Below are 15,000 nucleotides of genomic sequence, written 5' to 3' on the forward strand. Positions count from 1 at the left end.
TTGTTATGATTTAATGTAGCGGTGTATGTGCTTTAGCAGCGCTGGTGACGCGGCGACACTGTGTGTGTGAGGGTCTTCCCCTGTTCACTGGTGATGCTCAGGTGTGTGTGTGTTACTGAGACTCTGCCGCCACTAATAGATCTCCAGAAGGCATCGGTGAAGAGACGAGAACCGCACGTTTCAGTCAGAGCGGCGTCTTTATATGAACCTATCTGAAGGGAACTGACGGTTTTAGAAAAGTTTCGATGTTATCTTTCTTTGTTTCCTCAGAAAGCAGCGTTTATGAGCCGTTACCGTGGAAACCGCCGTTTCTGCCACTACAGCGCCTCCTGCTGGTGCTCTTATAAACACTGCTAACCTGCATTAATGCTAGTGTGGGATTGTTCTACAATATTCACTCATGACAGTAAAATAGGGCATTCTGAGTCAATCTACCGCAGTATTTCCTCTCTCACTCAGTAGAAATGTGGTAAAAGATTGCTTTATTAATAATCTTCCTGATCAGTTTCATCATCTCAGCATCCCGGATAGCTTAGAAGAACTCGATATTGCGACAAACTTTTAACTCTCTCTTTTCCAGCACTTTAGACACAGTTGCTCCGTTGCGCTTAAAGAAGATTAAAGAAAATAGTCCAACGCCGTGGTACAACGAGCACACTCACACACACACACACACACACACACACACACACACACACACACACACACACACACACACACACACCCGGGCCCTTAAGAGAGCAGCCAGAAACATGGAGCGAAACTGGAAGAAAACTAAACTAGAGGTATTTCGCATTTCATGGAAGGAGAGCTCGATTGCTTACAGAGAGGCTTTAAAATCACACTTATCTGACCGTTATCAGTTTGTAGCAGTAAATGAAGAGATGTCTTATCGATCACAAGTTCAGTATGGCGTACCACAAGGCTCAGTACTAGGACCGTTGCTGTTCACTTGTGCTACACACACACACACACACACACACACTCTCTGTACATGCTACCCTTAGGAGATATCATTAGGAAGCATGGCATTAGTTTTCACTGTTATGCTGATGATACTCAGCTCTATATTTATCTTCACGCCCTGACGAAACTTACCAATTCACAAAATTAACGGAATGCATAGCCGATATAAAAAACTGGATGACTAGTAATTTCCTACTGCTTAACTCTGAAAAAACAGAGATTGGACAAAAAAACGTCCTCACGTAATAACCTAGAATACTGACTAACACTTGATGGCTGCTCTGTCAAGTCCTCGTCGTCGGTTAGAAACGTGTGTGTGTGCTCTTTGATACCAATCTTTCATTTGAAAGTCACGTGACTTCTAAATTTAAATTACGCCATATGCTCTCAATAACAAATGCGGAACAGTTAGTTCATGCGTTCATGACATCAAGGCTAGATTACTGTAATGCTCTACTGGGTGGTTGCCCTGCACGCTTAATAAATAAACTACAGCTAGTTCAAAACGCAGCCGCTCGAGTTCTTACCAGAACCAGGAAATATGACCATATTAGCCCGGTTCTGTCAACACTGCATTGGCTCCATATTAAACATCGTATACATTATAAAATATTGCTGATAACTTACAAAGCACTAAATGGTTTAGCTCCCAGTACTTGAGCGAGCTCTTAACGCATTATAGTCCTTCACGTCTATTGCAATCTCAAAACTCCGGCCAGTTGATAATACCTAGAATATCTAAATCGACTGCTGGCGGGAGATCCTTTTCCTATTTAGCACCAAAACTCTGGAACAGTCTTCCTACCATTGTCCGGGAAGCAGACACACTCTGTCAGTTCAAAGCTAGACTAAAAACACATCTCTTTGACCTAGCATACACATAACACACTCTAGACTTCTATAATTCAATGTTAGACTGCATAGATTAGGTCAGCCGGAACTGGGAACACTTCCCTTAAATCCTGATGTACTCGTTACATCATAAGAAGAATGGCATCTACGCTAATATTAGTCTCTCTGTTTATCCCGAGGTTTACCGCAGTCCGCCGGATCCAGGCCGTGTCCAGATCTGATGAAGGACCTTCGCCTGGACACACACACACACACACACACACACACACACACACACACACACACACACACACACACACACACACACACACGCGACGACACCGCAGTCCTGAAGTGTTCTAGTCGCTCCCTGTGAAGGCCTTCTCCTTCTCCTCTGCACAGATAATCGCTGTCGGGATAATGCCGGTTCGCGTGGCTACGCCGAAGCGATACAATTCTGTATTATAAATTTTAAGGCCAGGCGAGTAGTTTGTTGAGGGTTGGTTTTTTTTAGGGAAGGACTACATGCCTGCGCACATATATTCAAACGCGCACACCTATAGAATGAGCTCTTAATGCGCATGTGCGCCATCAGCGTTCTCACAGGCTCGAGTTTCTAAAGTTTGCGTAGAGAGATCTTAAGAGTCTTCTGTTAGAGCGGTGTCGTGTTAGCGGCCCCTAAGTTAATAACTAATGATCGTTGCGATGGAAGTGAATCAATTAAAACTAACTTTAGCTGGAAAATAACTTTATTCTAGAGCTGCTGTAAAGCCAAGACAATCTCGGTTACTGTAATCTCCTGTTATCACTGTAAAGCTGCTTTGGAACAATCTACATTGTTAAAAGCGCTATATAAATGAAGATGACTTGACTTGACCTGGTAAACACCCAGTCATGCTTGAAAAAATAAACTGTGAAACCGGTATAATTTTGAAAAATACCGTGATATAAATGTTTGGCCATACCGCCCAGCACGAGTGTAAGGATTGTGTGTGTGTGAAAGGCTAGTGAAGGCTTTACCTCAGCGGGACAGCCCTCGGGAGACGGCAGGCGGTAGTTCCTCTTCAACAGGTCGATCAGGTGGTAGACGATCATCTGACCCTGTTTGTCCTCGCCCATCTGCTCCATGAACACCTGGAACCGCAACAGCACACGCCACTGTTAGGCTGAGGACCCGGCCGGCACCAGACAGGGCAGCACACGCCACTGTTAGGCTGAGGACCGGGCCGGCACCAGACAGGGCAGCACACGCCACTGTTAGGCTGAGGACCCGGCCGGCACCAGACAGGGCAGCACACGCCACTGTTAGGCTGAGGACCGGGCCGGCACCAGACAGGGCAGCACACGCCACTGTTAGGCTGAGGACCGGGCCGGCACCAGACAGGGCAGCACACGCCACTGTTAGGCTGAGGACCCGGCCGGCACCAGACAGGGCAGCACACGCCACTGTTAGGCTGAGGACCCGGCCGGCACCAGACAGGGCAGCACACGCCACTGTTAGGCTGAGGACCCGGCCGGCACCAGACAGGGCAGCACACGCCACTGTTAGGCTGAGGACCCGGCCGGCACCAGACAGGGCAGCACACGCCACTGTTAGGCTGAGGACCCGGCCGGCACCAGACAGGGCAGCACACGCCACTGTAAGGCTGAGGACCGGGCGGCACCAGACAGGGCAGCACACGCCACTGTTAGGCTGAGGACCGGGCGGCACCAGACAGGGCAGCACACGCCACTGTTAGGCTGAGGACCCGGCCGGCACCAGACAGGGCAGCACACGCCACTGTAAGGCTGAGGACCGGGCGGCACCAGACAGGGCAGCACACGCCACTGTTAGGCTGAGGACCCGGCCGGCACCAGACAGGGCAGCACACGCCACTGTTAGGCTGAGGACCCGGCCGGCACCAGACAGGGCAGCACACGCCACTGTTAGGCTGAGGACCGGGCCGGCACCAGACAGGGCAGCACACGCCACTGTTAGGCTGAGGACCCTAACAATGTGACTTAATGTGACTTGTCAAACTAAAAGTTTTAAGATGTAGAAAAACTAACACTGTGGCAAACAAACACGCTTATTAAAGACTACCATTATCACTAGTAGATGGCAGCAGAGGAGCACTTATTCACTAATAGCCATTTCCACTCCACAACTTACGAAGTCACAAAGTCTCATGAAAAACTCAATCTTTTCTTCGAGTTGTGACTGAATTACCCAGAAAGCAAGTACCGAGCGGTTCTTTCAGTCGCTGAAGCTGTCGGTCAGTTCAGTGAGACACTATAGAAGAACAACGGCACATTTAATAAGACTAGAACATTTAAAATTTCCCTGTAAAAATTAGGTTTTTGCACGTTATTGTTGTTAATAAAAGTTAACATTATCTGCATATCAATTCATGCTTCACTGTTAAATTTCCAATAAACAAACAAGTAATATTATTAGTAATTGTACCGTCTAATGCTAATGTTAGCGATGCACGCTTCTCCACGTCACAGTTTACGATAACGCTGCGGTCGGGTTTAAACCGGACACAAAGCCACTGACACAAATGAATAAATATTGATAGTGTTTTTGAGAATAGGCACTGTACCGCCAAACATAATATCGCAATATTCTCAACATGTATCCATATTCTCTTACACCCCTAGTCACTATTAGGCCGCGTGTCCCTGTCCACCAAGCGTTTTCAGCCAGCGTACTAGCATCAATTTCACAGATAGTTTGTCTCTGTATTGTTTCTATATAAAAATGTTGATACAATGTAAAGTATTTGCTCTGGCCCTTGTTTTAAATGATTTTGTTCCGCTATTAAGCTTGCTGTTGACGTTGGTCGGTGTTGTGTTAGTCCCGCCCCTCCTCCACTGTGATTGGACGGCTGGGTACAGTGACAGTGACGGTATAATCGCGTGTGTTGAGAGGATCACACACAGATCTGCATCGGGTCACTTACGGCTGGAGGACTGCAGCTTTTGTCACTGTATGTGAAGAGTTCATAGAGAACGACTCCGAAACTCCAGACGTCTGACGCCACGCTGAACTTGCTCTCGGTCAGAGACTCCGGGGCGTACCTTCATCACACACATCACATCATCATCATCATCATCATCATCATCATCATCATCATCATCAACACCTCACTAACGCATCACCACAGCATGACGGGGCGCTCACCAGAAGATGGGGCTCTCTCCGGGCTCGCGCACCGTGTAATACTCCTTATCCTGAGGGAGGACTTTAGTCAGGCCGAAGTCTCCGATCTTCACGTGAAACTCGCTCTCCACCAGGATGTTCCTCGTGGCCAGATCTCTGTGGACGTAACGCTTCGACGCCAGGTAGTCCATCCCCTACACACACACACGGACACGCGTCACGTTATTCTTAGTGAGTGAGTGTGTGTGTGTGTGTGTGTGTGAGAGAGAAACCTCACCTTACAGATCTGAGCTGCGTACAGCAGGAGCTTCATGTGGTCGAAACGCTCCTTGTTTTTCGAAAGATAATCTCTCAAACTCCCGAACGGCAGGAACTCCATGACCAGACGCAAGTTCTTACGACCTGCGGAGAGGTTGATTTTAGAAAAAAAATGATTTAACAAAACAATTGAATTGAATCCTCTATACAAACAACTTCAAATGAATAACATATCAAAACTTAATTCTCCTGCAATTACAGTACAGATGATGTTATTATATTTAAACGAGTCTGTCATTCAGTAGTTTATAGTACTTGTGTTCACACAAACTCCAGCTTTTAAGAAAGCTTTAAAAAGAAGTACAACATCGTGACCATGTCTATTCTCCATTCTATTTCTCCTTGTGATGAAACTGCAAGTTTGGCTTGTCCAACAATAAAATTAATTAACTGCCAAAATAAACATTCATTAAACATGAATTTTTCCTGAAATCTTAAAAACTGATCCTTCAATAAAACACAAAGTAATCCCAATCTAACACACCAGAGCCGCACCAGAGCCGCACCAGTGCCGCACCAGAGCCGCACCAGTGCCTCACCAGAGCCGCACCAGTGCCACACCAGAGCCGCACCAGAGCCGCACCAGTGCCACACCAGAGCCACACCAGCGGGAACCAGCACTCGCTGGAAGACTGCCCTCCTCAGTTTTCCTCTAATCCTGCTACCCTCTAGCCTCATTATACACAAAATAATATATATATATATATATATATTTTTTTTTTTTTTGCCACCCCAAGTTAACACACGCTAACTCCATCCACTCACTCCCGCATGCGCACAGAGACAGAAGAGAGAGAGACGTGTGTGTGTGTCGCCTCAGGACCAGCATGCATCAGTCTCTCACCTGCGCTGTAACACACGCCCTTGTATCTGACGATGTTGTCGTGTTGCAGTGATCGCAGGATCTCGATCTCCCGCTCGAAGTCGCGCAGGTGTTCAGCTGAGCTGTGCTGAAGCTTCTTCACTGCCACCACCTCACCTGTGAGGAAGTGGAGGAGGAAGAGTGAGGAGGAGGTGTGAGGAGGAAGAGGAGTGTTGAAAAGGAGGAGGAGGTGTAAGGAAGAGGAGGAGGAAGAGGAGGAGTGAGGAAGAGTAGGTGTGAGGAGGAAGAGGAGTGAGGAAGAGGAGGAGTGAGGAAGAGGAGGTGTGAGGAGGAAGAGTGTTGAAGACGAGGAGGAGGACTGAGGAAGAGGAGGAGGAGGTGGTGTGAGGAGGAGGAGGAGTGAGGAGGAGGAGTGAGGAAGAGGAGGAGGTGTGAGGAAGAAGAGGAGGGGTGAGGAGGAAGAGGAGTGTTGAAGACGAGGAGGAGGAGTGAGGAAGAGGAGGTGTGAGGAGGAAGAGGAGTGAGGAAGAGGAGGAGTGAGGAAGAGGAGGAGGAGGTGTGAGGAGGAGGAGGAGGTGTGAGGAGGAAGAGGAGTGAGGAAGAGGAGGAGTGAGGAAGAGGAGGAGGAGGTGTGAGGAGGAGGAGGTGTGAGGAGGAAGAGGAGTGTTGAAGACGAGGAGGAGGAGTGAGGAAGAGGAGGAGTGAGGAGGAAGAGGAGTGAGGAAGAGGAGGAGTAAGGAAGAGGAGGAGGTGTGAGGAGGAAGAGGAGTGTTGAAGACGAGGAGGAGGAGTGAGGAAGAGGAGGAGTGAGGAAGAGGAGGAGGTGTGAGGAGGAGTGAGGAAGAGGAGGAGGTGTGAGGAGGAAGAGGAGGAGGTGTGAGGAGGAAGAGGAGTGAGGAAGAGGGAGGAGGAGTGAGGAGGAAGAGGAGTGAGGAAGAGGGAGGAGGAGTGAGGAGGAAGAGGAGTGAGGAAGAGGGAGGAGGAGTGAAGAAGAGGAGGAGTGAGGAAGAGCTCTCACCTGTGCTGTCCTGCAGTGGGTCGTAGCGGCACTTCTCCACGCTGCCGAAGTTACCCTGCACACACGCACACACACACACACACGAGTCACAGGGCTGAAGCGGGACAGCTGAGGGGAGTGTAGGGTTGGGAAACGGATACTTGTTATAAAATTAAAATGTCTATTCCTGTGTGTATCTCAGCATGAGTGTAAAGCGCTGGAGCGAGAGACTGTGTTCTGTCCTCGTGTGTGTCAGTGTACTGGACCCGCAGCTCTTAAAGTGACAGCACTCATATTCCTCCGTCTCTATAATAACACTAATATTCCTCCGTCTCTATAACACTAATATTCCTCTATCTCTATAACACTAATATTCCTCCGTCTCTATAATAACACTAATATTCCTCCGTCTCTATAACACTAATATTCCTCTATCTCTATAACACTAATATTCCTCCGTCTCTATAATAACACTAATATTCCTCCGTCTCTATAACACTAATATTCCTCTATCTCTATAACACTAATATTCCTCCGTCTCTATAATAACACTAATATTCCTCCGTCTCTATAATAACACTAATATTCCTCCGTCTCTATAATAACACTAATATTCCTCCATCTCTATAATAACACTAATATTCCTCCGTCTCTATAATAACACTCATATTCCTCCGTCTCTATAATAACACTAATATTCCTCCGTCTCTATAATAACATTAATATTCCTCCGTCTCTATAATAACACTAATATTCCTCCATCTCTATAACACTAATATTCCTCCATCTCTATAATAACACTAATATTCCTCCGTCTCTATAATAACACTAATATTCCTCCGTCTCTATAATAACACTAATATTCCTCCGTCTCTATAATAACACTAATATTCCTCCGTCTCTATAATAACACTAATATTCCTCCGTCTCTATAATAACACTAATATTCCTCCATCTCTATAACACTAATATTCCTCCATCTCTATAATAACACTAATATTCCTCCATCTCTATAATAACACTAATATTCCTCCGTCTCTATAATAACACTAATATTCCTCCGTCTCTATAATAACACTAATATTCCTCCATCTCTATAATAACACTAATATTCCTCCGTCTCTATAATAACACTAATATTCCTCCATCTCTATAATAACACTAATATTCCTCCATCTCTATAACACTAATATTCCTCCGTCTCTATAACACTAATATTCCTCCATCTCTATAATAACACTAATATTCCTCCGTCTCTATAATAACACTAATATTCCTCCATCTCTATAATAACACTAATATTCCTCCGTCTCTATAATAACACTAATATTCCTCCATCTCTATAACACTAATATTCCTCCATCTCTATAATAACACTAATATTCCTCCGTCTCTATAATAACACTAATATTCCTCCATCTCTATAATAACACTAATATTCCTCCGTCTCTATAATAACACTAATATTCCTCCGTCTCTATAACACTAATATTCCTCCATCTCTATAACACTAATATTCCTCCGTCTCTATAATAACACTAATATTCCTCCGTCTCTATAACACTAATATTCCTCCATCTCTATAATAACACTAATATTCCTCCGTCTCTATAATAACACTAATATTCCTCCGTCTCTATAACACTAATATTCCTCCATCTCTATAATAACACTAATATTCCTCCATCTCTATAATAACACTAATATTCCTCCGTCTCTATAATAACACTAATATTCCTCCATCTCTATAACACTAATATTCCTCCGTCTCTATAATAACACTAATATTCCTCCATCTCTATAATAACACTAATATTCCTCCGTCTCTATAACACTAATATTCCTCCGTCTCTATAATAACACTAATATTCCTCCATCTCTATAATAACACTAATATTCCTCCGTCTCTATAATAACACTAATATTCCTCCATCTCTATAATAACACTAATATTCCTCCGTCTCTATAATAACACTAATATTCCTCCGTCTCTATAATAACACTAATATTCCTCCGTCTCTATAACACTAATATTCCTCCGTCTCTATAATAACACTAATATTCCTCCATCTCTATAATAACACTAATATTCCTCCGTCTCTATAATAACACTAATATTCCTCCGTCTCTATAACACTAATATTCCTCCGTCTCTATAATAACACTAATATTCCTCCATCTCTATAATAACACTAATATTCCTCCGTCTCTATAATAACACTAATATTCCTCCATCTCTATAACACTAATATTCCTCCGTCTCTATAATAACACTAATATTCCTCCATCTCTATAATAACACTAATATTCCTCCGTCTCTATAACACTAATATTCCTCCATCTCTATAATAACACTAATATTCCTCCATCTCTATAATAACACTAATATTCCTCCGTCTCTATAATAACACTAATATTCCTCCGTCTCTATAATAACACTAATATTCCTCCGTCTCTATAATAACACTCATATTCCTCCGTCTCTATAATAACACTAATATTCCTCCGTCTCTATAATAACATTAATATTCCTCCGTCTCTATAATAACACTAATATTCCTCCATCTCTATAACACTAATATTCCTCCATCTCTATAATAACACTAATATTCCTCCGTCTCTATAATAACACTAATATTCCTCCGTCTCTATAATAACACTAATATTCCTCCGTCTCTATAATAACACTAATATTCCTCCGTCTCTATAATAACACTAATATTCCTCCGTCTCTATAACACTAATATTCCTCCGTCTCTATAATAACACTAATATTCCTCCGTCTCTATAACACTAATATTCCTCCGTCTCTATAATAACACTAATATTCCTCCGTCTCTATAACACTAATATTCCTCCGTCTCTATAATAACACTAATATTCCTCCGTCTCTATAACACTAATATTCCTCCATCTCTATAATAACACTAATATTCCTCCGTCTCTATAACACTAATATTCCTCCATCTCTATAATAACACTAATATTCCTCCGTCTCTATAATAACACTAATATTCCTCCATCTCTATAATAACACTAATATTCCTCCGTCTCTATAACACTAATATTCCTCCGTCTCTATAATAACACTAATATTCCTCCGTCTCTATAACACTAATATTCCTCCATCTCTATAACACTAATATTCCTCCATCTCTATAACACTAATATTCCTCCATCTCTATAACACTAATATTCCTCCATCTCTATAATAACACTAATATTCCTCCGTCTCTATAACACTAATATTCCTCCGTCTCTATAATAACACTAATATTCCTCCATCTCTATAATAACACTAATATTCCTCCGTCTCTATAACACTAATATTCCTCCGTCTCTATAATAACACTAATATTCCTCCGTCTCTATAATAACACTAATATTCCTCCATCTCTATAATAACACTAATATTCCTCCGTCTCTATAATAACACTAATATTCCTCCGTCTCTATAATAACACTAATATTCCTCCGTCTCTATAATAACACTAATATTCCTCCATCTCTATAACACTAATATTCCTCCATCTCTATAACACTAATATTCCTCCATCTCTATAACACTAATATTCCTCCGTCTCTATAATAACACTAATATTCCTCCGTCTCTATAATAACACTAATATTCCTCCGTCTCTATAATAACACTAATATTCCTCCGTCTCTATAATAACACTAATATTCCTCCGTCTCTATAATAACACTAATATTCCTCCGTCTCTATAATAACACTAATATTCCTCCATCTCTATAATAACACTAATATTCCTCCGTCTCTATAATAACACTAATATTCCTCCGTCTCTATAATAACACTAATATTCCTCCGTCTCTATAATAACACTAATATTCCTCCGTCTCTATAATAACACTAATATTCCTCCGTCTCTATAACACTAATATTCCTCCATCTCTATAATAACACTAATATTCCTCCATCTCTATAAACACTAATATTCCTCCGTCTCTATAACACTAATATTCCTCCATCTCTATAATAACACTAATATTCCTCCGTCTCTATAATAACACTAATATTCCTCCGTCTCTATAATAACACTAATATTCCTCCATCTCTATAATAACACTAATATTCCTCCATCTCTATAATAACACTATTCGCACAACAGGAGACTGAGATCACACACTCGCTCTTCACTGAATAACTGTAACTATATCTGTAATGTATATTTTATTGATAAACTGCAGTGTTATTCTACATTTATTACAGTTTCTGAACCTGAAAATCTTAAAACACTGTTTATTTCAGTCTCATCTTTGTTCAGTTGTGTCTATTTGTTGCGATTGCTAATTTTTTATTTGTTCTTTTTTAATCACTGAGTGTTTTATTTAATAATAATAGTGTATATTAGTTGGGCTAGTTGTTCTTCTCTGGTGTGTTTAACCCTCAGGCAAACGCTCCTGTGTAAGTGTTCTTCAGCTGATGATTTCTGCTCATGATATTCAGTTACAGTTCTGCAATAACACTAAATGTGAATGATATCTAAGGGTTTTTACCTTATTGGAATCGAAATTAGGAATCGATAAGAATCGTAATCGTTAAAACTCAAACAATACCCAACCCTAGTCATGATGATGATGATGATGATGTCACCTTGCCCAGCAGCTGGAGGAAGATCAGGTGTCTGGCCTCAAACTGAGTGGGTTCCTGATTCTCAAAGGCTCCAGCGAAACCCAACGGCCGGTTCCTGCTGGGAAGCGTCTCGCTCTCCACCAGCAGCTCGTAGTCTGAGGAGCACAGGAACGCAGGAGTCAGCGTTGCGCTAGCTAACGTCTGGTGCGCGCGCGTGTGATTAGCTCACCTGGCGTGAAGAGGCTGTTGAGGTCTCGGATCACGGCTCTGAACGAGGGCCGGTGCAGCGGCTCGTAGTCCATGCAGCTGTTGATCACGCTAGCCAGTTCGGTCCACTTCGGAGCCGGGAGCTGGTGCTTATCCTCGTAGAACAGCAGCTTCTGTGGGACAGAGACCGTTAGCTGCAGCCAATCACCCGCGCAGGACAGAGAGCGTTAGCTGTAGCCAATCACGCGCGCAGGACAGAGACCGTTAGCTGCAGCCAATCACGCGCGCAGGACAGAGATCGTTAGCTGCAGCCAATCACCCGCGCAGGACAGAGGCCGTTAGCTGCAGCCAATCACCCGCGCAGGACAGAGACCGTTAGCTGCAGCCAATCACCCGCGCAGGACAGAGAGCGTTAGCTGTAGCCAATCACGCGCGCAGGACAGAGACCGTTAGCTGCAGCCAATCACGCGCGCAGGACAGAGATCGTTAGCTGCAGCCAATCACCCGCGCAGGACAGAGGCCGTTAGCTGCAGCCAATCACCCGCGCAGGACAGAGACCGTTAGCTGCAGCCAATCACGCGCGCAGGACAGAGATCGTTAGCTGCAGCCAATCACGCGCGCAGGACAGAGACCGTTAGCTGCAGCCAATCACGCGCGCAGGACAGAGACCGTTAGCTGCAGCCAATCACCCGCGCAGGACAGAGACCGTTAGCTGCAGCCAATCACCCGCGCAGGACAGAGGCCGTTAGCTGCAGCCAATCACCCGCGCAGGACAGAGACCGTTAGCTGCAGCCAATCACCCGCGCAGGACAGAGACCGTTAGCTGCAGCCAATCACCCGCGCAGGACAGAGATCGTTAGCTGCAGCCAATCACCCGCGCAGGACAGAGACCGTTAGCTGCAGCCAATCACCCGCGCAGGACAGAGACCGTTAGCTGCAGCCAATCACCCGCGCAGGACAGAGGCCGTTAGCTGCAGCCAATCACGCGCGCAGGACAGAGACCGTTAGCTGCAGCCAATCACCCGCGCAGGACAGAGACCGTTAGCTGCAGCCAATCACCCGCGCAGAACAGAGACCGTTAGCTGTAGCCAATCACCGGCGCAGGACAGAGAGCGTTAGCTGCAGCCAATCACCCGCGCAGGACAGACCGTTTGCTGCAGTCAATCGCGCGCAGCACAGAGAGAGATCATTAGCTGCAGTCAATCGCGCACAGCACAGAGAGAGATCATTAGCTGCAGTCAATCGCGCGCAGCACAGAGAGAGATCATTAGCTGCAGTCAATCGCGCGCAGCACAGAGAGAGATCATTAGCTGCAGTCAATCGCGCGCAGCACAGAGAGAGATCATTAGCTGCAGTCAATCGCGCGCAGCACAGAGAGAGATCATTAGCTGCAGTCAATCGCACGCAGCACAGAGAGAGATCATTAGCTGCAGTCAATCGCGCGCAGCACAGAGAGAGATCATTAGCTGCAGTCAATCGCGCGCAGCACAGAGAGAGATCATTAGCTGTAGTCAATCACGCGCAGCACAGATGTTAGCTACAGCCAATCACGCGCGCAGGACAGAGACCGTTAGCTGCAGCCAATCACCCGCGCAGGACAGAGATCGTTAGCTGCAGTCAATCACCCGCACAGGACAGAGATCGTTAGCTGCAGCCAATCACCCGCGCAGGACAGAGATCGTTAGCTGCAGCCAATCACCCGCGCAGGACAGAGAGCGTTAGCTGCAGTCAATCACCCGCGCAGGACAGAGATCGTTAGCTGCAGCCAATCACCCGCGCAGGACAGAGATCGTTAGCTGCAGCCAATCACCCGCGCAGGACAGAGAGCGTTAGCTGCAGTCAATCACCCGCGCAGGACAGAGACCGTTAGCTGTAGCCAATCACCCGCGCAGGACAGAGATCGTTAGCTGCAGCCAATCACCCGCGCAGGACAGAGACCGTTAGCTGCAGCCAATCACCCGCGCAGGACAGAGATCGTTAGCTGCAGCCAATCACCCGCGCAGGACAGAGATCGTTAGCTGCAGCCAATCACCCGCGCAGGACAGAGATCGTTAGCTGCAGCCAATCACCCGTGCAGGACAGAGATCGTTAGCTGCAGCCAATCACGCTCGCAGGACAGAGATCGTTAGCTGCAGCCAATCACCCGCGCAGGACAGAGACCGTTAGCTGCAGCCAATCACCCGCGCAGGACAGAGATCGTTAGCTGCAGCCAATCACCCGCGCAGGACAGAGATCGTTAGCTGCAGCCAATCACCCGCGCAGGACAGAGATCGTTAGCTGCAGCCAATCACCCGCGCAGGACAGAGACCGTTAGCTGCAGCCAATCACCCGCGCAGGACAGAGATCGTTAGCTGCAGCCAATCACCCGCGCAGGACAGAGATCGTTAGCTGCAGCCAATCACGCGCGCAGGACAGAGATCGTTAGCTGCAGCCAATCACCCGTGCAGGACAGAGATCGTTAGCTGCAGCCAATCACGCTCGCAGGACAGAGATCGTTAGCTGCAGCCAATCACGCGCGCAGGACAGAGACCGTTAGCTGCAGCCAATCACCCGCGCAGGACAGAGGCCGTTAGCTGCAGCCAATCACCCGTGCAGGACAGAGCCCGTTAGCTGCAGCCAATCATGCGCGCAGGACAGAGACCGTTAGCTGCAGCCAATCACCCGCGCAGGACAGAGAGCGTTAGCTGCAGCCAATCACCCGCGCAGGACAGAGAGAGATCATTAGCTGCAGTCAATCGCGCGCAGCACAGAGAGAGATCATTAGCTGCAGTCAATTGCGCGCAGCACAGATGTTAGCTACCGTCAATCGCGCGCAGCACAGAGAGAGATCATTAGCTTCAGCCAATCACCCGCAGCACAGAGAGAGATCATTAGCTTCAGCCAATCACCCGCAGCACAGAGAGAGATCATTAGCTGCATTCAATCACGCGCAGCACAGATGTTAGCTACCGTCAATTGCGCGCAGCACAGAGAGAGATCATTAGCTGCAGTCAATCACGCGCAGCACAGATGTTAGCTACCGTCAATCGCGCGCAGCACAGAGAGAGATCATTAGCTGCATTCAATCACCCGCAGCACAGAGAGAGATCATTAGCTGCATTCAATCACGCGCAGCA

General features: G+C 46.0%; 1 protein-coding gene across 1 annotated transcript in view; it reads right to left on the reverse strand.

The window, feature by feature from the left end:
- jak2a (Janus kinase 2a) overlaps nucleotides 1-15,000 on the reverse strand; it is a 37,175-nt gene that overhangs the window by 1,183 nt on the left and 20,992 nt on the right. Inside the window, 8 exon segments of the mRNA XM_056241657.1 lie at nucleotides 2,818-2,931; nucleotides 4,743-4,860; nucleotides 4,964-5,136; nucleotides 5,220-5,344; nucleotides 6,105-6,239; nucleotides 7,102-7,156; nucleotides 11,699-11,832; nucleotides 11,907-12,057. Coding sequence (XP_056097632.1) covers nucleotides 2,818-2,931; nucleotides 4,743-4,860; nucleotides 4,964-5,136; nucleotides 5,220-5,344; nucleotides 6,105-6,239; nucleotides 7,102-7,156; nucleotides 11,699-11,832; nucleotides 11,907-12,057 — 1,005 coding nt within the window.

Source organism: Rhinichthys klamathensis, unplaced genomic scaffold (assembly GCF_029890125.1).
Source record: "Rhinichthys klamathensis goyatoka isolate OS25496 unplaced genomic scaffold, OSU_Roscu_1.1 h1tg000659l_1, whole genome shotgun sequence".
Lineage (NCBI taxonomy): Eukaryota > Metazoa > Chordata > Actinopteri > Cypriniformes > Leuciscidae > Rhinichthys > Rhinichthys klamathensis.